Here is a 5,458-nt window from a genome sequence, read left to right as displayed (position 1 = left end):
CCCCACCCCTGCCACTGGAAACAAGAACTGGCAGACAGTGACATGGAGCAAAGTGACAGCCCACGGGTGATGGCACCTGCAGCAGGGACCAGGTTGTCCCTTCTCCTCCACCTCCCAACAGCCACACCTGCTCACCCACTGCAGGATGAGGAGCCATCTCCACATCTCCAGGCCCGCACCTGTCTTGGATGAACCAACCCGTGGCCGCTATGCCAGGACCGGGACAACCACGGAGTGCAGCGCAGCCGTGTCACCACAGCCGGGGGAACAGACAACCCACAGCCCAGGAGCAGTGTCACCTTCTTTAATTAAAAATAAAAATCCAGGAGGAGCAGAGATCGCCGTGCGGATGCTCCCACAGGCAGAGGACCCCGCTCCTTGTGCCCAGTCTCCAAAACATGGGGTAACGCCCCACCAAGTCGAGCAGCCCCCAGGGAGCTCCTGCTCCGCCACGGGCACTTGGCTCCTCTGCCCAGGGCTGTGCAAATTCCAAAGGAACAGTCCCGGAGGGATGTGCCAGAGCCCAGAGCTCCAGCCTCCTCCTTGCCCGCCACCCCTGTGGGTCAGGAAGCAGATGTGGCATCAGCATGAAGAGGCCAGTCCTGGTGACACCAATCCTGCAGCCCAGGACAGGCAGTGGCACCAGCACAGGGGAGCTGAGGGAGGCCTGGGAAAGGCACAACGGGAGGTGTATTTGCAGATGGGAAATGTTTTAATTGAGCATTTCTGTCCCAAAATCAAAGCTGAGGGTTTCTGACCCAAATGCGATGGTGTCAGCAGGGTGTGGCCAGCCAGCTCGCCCCGGCAGGGAGCCCCCGGACCCGTCACGCTCGCCGCGCCTTCTTGCTTTTCTTTCTCTCCTCTTTGGCGGCCGTGTCGTGGGCTTTCCTCTTCGCAGCGAGTTTGTTTGCCTGTGGAGAAACCCCCCCGAGACCCCCGGTCAGATGTGTCTGCAGACACCAAGGGCTGCTCTGCCCTCACTCCCACCAAACCCTACAGCTGCAGGTGGGGGAGATGGACCCATCTGCTGTGGCACCCGGGCCAGGCGTGGGGCACAGAAAGGGGCAGCAGCAACAAGCGACGGCCCTGAGGGAGCATGAGGAGCTCTGTCTGCCCTGCCCAGGTCAAGGGATTGCAGCCAGGTGATGAGGGGAAGAGGCTCATGAGTCCTGCCCTTGCCCACCAGGTATGGAGAAGAGCAGGAGCAGCTCAGAACTGGCACAGTCACAATCCCAGAATGGCCTGGATTGGAAAAGTCCTTCAAGATCATCAAGTCCAATCATGAACCCAACACTGACAAGTCCCTGACTAACCCATGTCCCTCAGCACTGTGTCTACACGACTCTTCAATCCCTCCAGGGATGGGGACTCCACCACTGCCCTGGCCAACCCCTTCCAATGCCTCAGAACCCTTGCAGCAAAGAAATTCTTCCTCACGTCCCATCTCAACTGCCCTGGCCACAACTGGAGCCCATTTCCTCTTGTCCTGTCCCTTGGGCCTTGGTTGAACAGACCCACCCCCACCTCTCTCCACCCTCCTCCAAGGGACTTGGACAGAGCCACAAGGTCTCCCCTCAGCCTCCTTTTCTCCAGGCTCAACAACCCCAGTTCCCTCAGCCACAAGGGAACTCAGCACACTTGTGCTCCAGACCCTTCCCCAGCTCCGTTCCCTTCTCTGGACACGCTCCAGCACCTCCATGTCCTTCTTGGACTCAGGGGCCCAACACTGAACCCAGCACTCCAGCTGCGGCCTCACCAGTGCCCAGTGCAGGGGGAAGAGAACTTCCCTGGTCCTACTGGCCACACTATTCCTGATCCAGTCTATCAGAAGCAGAAGCTGCTCCCTCTCCTCTGAGACAGGGACAGACTTGGCTTTAGCAATCCCATTTGGGACGAGTGAGCACCAGGATCCAGGCAAAGGTCCTTGGCGCAGAGCAGCCCTGTGCTCATACCTCTCGGACTTTGCGCTTCTTGCCAAACATGATCTTCTTGTAGAGGTATTTCTCCCTTTTCTTCATCATCATGATGGCCAGACGCTTCTCCTCACTTTGCTGCTCCTGCTCCAGGCGCTGCTTGTCCTCCAGCCGCAGCTTGCCAGCGGTCACCTTCACGGGAAGCACCTGCAGGGAGCCGGAGAGCTCAGGACGCTGGACGCCAGGAGCTCATCACCCTTCCCCAGGGACAGATGTTTCCACACCATTCACTGTGGGCTGAAAGAGCCACAGCACTGCCCGGACCTGGCGGCAGGTCCTGGGTGTGACTGGGAGCTGCAGCTCATGAATGTGGGGCTGCCACAGGAGCAGCACAGCCACAGCGGTGACAGGGACTGGGAAAGGACCCCACAGAGAGCAGAGCCCCAGCAGGGACAGAGCTCACCAGAGCTGCCTTCTCCTGGGGCTCCCACCCCACTACCGGGAACCGTACCTTGTTGCTCTGAGTCTTCTCCTCTTCCATCTTCTTTAATTTCATCTCCTCTTCCATCTTCTTCAATTTCATCTCCTCTTCTATCTTCTTCAATTTCATCTCCTCTTCCTTTTCAGACTCATCTTCCTCCTCTTCTTCTTTATCATTGTCATCTTCCTCTTCCTCTGCTTCTTCATCCTCCTCCTCACTCTCCTCATCTACAGAGAGACCATCATTACCCACACCAGAGCAGTCGCTGGCCCTGGAGCAGGGAGAGCCCAGCCCAGGTAGCAATGCTGCCTGGCTCCTCATCGCCTCACATCACCTGGGTTCTCGCCCCTCTGCATGGCCAGCAGCTTCAGCTTCTCAGGAGGGATGTAGTCTCCTTCCTGCTCCGTCACGAAGGGCGAGAGGTGCGGGGGCAGCAGGACACCAGGGAAATAGTCAGCGACGGGGAGGCACAGCTTGGCATTGACCGAGTCAAAGACCCACTGAGGCTGCAGGTAGTACCTGTGGGACAGAGGGACATGGGCTCAGACTCCTTCCTCCCACCGCAGCCTGTGGGGCTGTGAGGGAGCAGACAGAGCATGGGACAGCTCTGGGATGGCCTGGGACACCTGCTGTGGCCATTCTGGGAACAAGCCAACCTGCCTCACCCACCTGCCAACAACCTGCTTCTCCACGCGGGGCCGGTCAACAATCTGGTGGGTGATGGAGGGGTCGTTCACGTCATAGGTGGCACCAATGCACAGGGACTTGTCCCAGGAGACCTGGCCACCAAAGCACCTGCCAGCAAAACCCACCGAGGGGTCAGGCAGACAGGAGGGGCCCTCAGGGTCACCTCACCCACGGGATGTCAGCCAGATCAGCCTCAGAGGTCCCGGTAGGGAGGCTGGGGGAGGCAAGCGCAGTGCCCACCACGTACCGGATGATGAAGGCCAGTGGCTCTCGAGGCACCTCCCTGTTGAGGAAGAACCGCAGCCCTTCAAACAGCTTTTTGTGCTTCTCTAGGGCGTCCTGCTCCTTCCTCCTCGCGTCCATCTGCTCTGCCGTCTCCTGCTCAGAGCAAAGCACTCAGCCTCCTCCCCAGGAACAGTCCCTCTCTGCAAGGAGGGCTTTGAGATTCTGTCCCCATCCTCCTGGCAGTCCCTCCCTGCCCCACACCAGGCTCCTACCCCCTCCACCGGGAACTCGTCCATCTCCACCTCGTCCTCGTGGGTTGGTGCCACCACACGGGCCAGGCTGGCGCTCAGAGCTGACAGTTTCTGTGGTGGGAAGACATTGAGGGTGTCACACCCAGGTGGTGCTTGGGGATGGGAAAAGGGGGAGCCTCACAGAGGAAGGAGAAGGTGTTTTCTCAGAGCAAGAGCTCAAAAGACCTAGAGATTTAGGGACCTAGGGATTTAGGAGACATTCAGCCTCCTCCGTGTGCTGTCCCACCCTGCAGCCCCCAGCACTGGGGCTCTGGAGGGTCCTCTGCCATGCAGGGGGGAGGCCAGTGGCCCCCGAGTCCCAGCACAGCTCCTCCCTTGGCCAGAGTGAGAGGACAAGGAGTTTGGGACCAGTCCTCTGCTGTGCAGGGATCAGGCTCTGCCCCTCTGCACGCTGAGTGCCCCACACCAGGAGGGGGTCTGTGGTCAGGACACCAAGGCCACGCAGGGTCCTCCCATGGGTGACAGCAGTGTCCCTCACCTCCAGGTAGCTCTCCGAATCCATGGCGTACTCCTTGCCCTCCGCAGGCTTCAGCTCAGCGTCAGTCTGGCCCTCGATCTGGAGAGAAACAGAAAGCTGAGGAGGTAGATCCAAACCCAGAACCCCTGAGACATTCCCCCTCTGCCACCTTAACTCTCCAACACCCAGGCTGGGTGGTCCCACCAGGCTCGGGCACATCCCTGGTGGTGGCCTCACCTTGGGGGGGTAGAGCAGGTTGAGGGACTGGTAGAGGCGAAAGTTGACGAAGCCCAGGAGGGTGGTGTAAAACTCGGTGAAAGTGGCCATCACACGGTAATCCACGTCCGTGGGGTGCTGCAGGCACATGGGAAGGGTGAGGACACAAGGACAAAGGACCAGATCTGCCTCTGCAGGGACAGAGGCCCAACCCCATCTGCACAGGGAGGAGGATCCTGACCCTTCACAGCGAGGTCTGGAGATCACACACTGGTTTGGGTTGGAAGGGACCTTAAAGCTCATCCAGTCCCAACCACCCTGCCAGCAGCAGGGACACCTTCCACCCCTTCCACTAGCCCGGGTTGCTCAAACCCTCATCCAGCCGGGCCTTCAACACTTCCAGGGAGGAGCAGCCACAGCTTCTCTGGCCAACCTGGGCCAGTGTCTCCATGGCCACTGCCAGACCCTGGGCAGGTAATGCTCTCCAGGTTGCTAACTGGGGCCCTGCTGCCTCCCCACTATGAAGACACCTGCTTGGACAGATGGAGCACGTCATCCCACCACAGACAGGGACCTTGGTGGCTTGGTCCAGGGACTCTGCTCCTCCAGGTGAGACATGCAGGACATGGCAAAGCAGAACAAGAGCAGGACAAGGAGCTGAAAGCTGGCAGGGACCCAGCCAGCCCCTCAACAGCCAGAACTCATGGGACTGAGAGAAGCAGTGCTGGCTGGGGAGGACATGTTGCCCGAGGAGATGCTGGGGAGGTGACCCCAGCATGGGCCATGCTAAAGGCCACAGGGAGCTGGAAAGCCTTAACCCAACTGGGCCAAGTCCTGGAAAGCCCGGGAGCAAAATGAGAGATCCCTGCTGTGACGGTGAACTCCTGTATGCCAAAGACCTTGGCAAGGTGTGGCACAGCTGGGTGGCTGTCCTGGCACAGGGACATCCACAGCTGTCCCCTCACCCAGCCACCCGCCTGGACCACGCAGGGGACGAGGCAGAACCAGCCTGGCAGAGGGTGAGGAGTCTGACTCGTCTCCTCCCTCAGTGTCACCATCCTCATTCCTTTAATTGCTGACTAAGGAATGTTTTAAGAATTGATCAGAGGAAACGAGGAACTGGGGAGACTGGTACAGCCAGACACAGGTACAGCCATCCCGGGGGGTA

General features: G+C 59.4%; 1 protein-coding gene across 1 annotated transcript in view; it reads right to left on the bottom strand.

The window, feature by feature from the left end:
- Positions 1–824: 824 nt before the first annotated feature.
- PES1 (pescadillo ribosomal biogenesis factor 1) overlaps positions 825–5,458 on the bottom strand; it is a 6,708-nt gene continuing 2,074 nt past the window's right edge. Inside the window, exons 4-12 of the mRNA XM_029086915.1 lie at positions 4,312–4,428; positions 4,096–4,173; positions 3,579–3,668; positions 3,329–3,459; positions 3,064–3,189; positions 2,729–2,913; positions 2,425–2,621; positions 1,953–2,120; positions 825–911 (exon numbers count right to left, since the gene is read on the bottom strand). Of these exons, the coding sequence (XP_028942748.1) occupies positions 825–911; positions 1,953–2,120; positions 2,425–2,621; positions 2,729–2,913; positions 3,064–3,189; positions 3,329–3,459; positions 3,579–3,668; positions 4,096–4,173; positions 4,312–4,428 (1,179 nt within the window). The remainder of the gene's footprint in view (positions 912–1,952; positions 2,121–2,424; positions 2,622–2,728; positions 2,914–3,063; positions 3,190–3,328; positions 3,460–3,578; positions 3,669–4,095; positions 4,174–4,311; positions 4,429–5,458) is intronic.

This window comes from Antrostomus carolinensis, unplaced genomic scaffold (assembly GCF_000700745.2).
Source record: "Antrostomus carolinensis isolate BGI_N321 unplaced genomic scaffold, ASM70074v2 scaffold49589, whole genome shotgun sequence".
In the NCBI taxonomy this organism is placed as follows: Eukaryota; Metazoa; Chordata; class Aves; order Caprimulgiformes; family Caprimulgidae; genus Antrostomus; species Antrostomus carolinensis.
The sequence above is the reverse complement of the archived record's forward strand: the minus strand, read 5'-3'. Positions and strand labels throughout refer to the sequence as shown.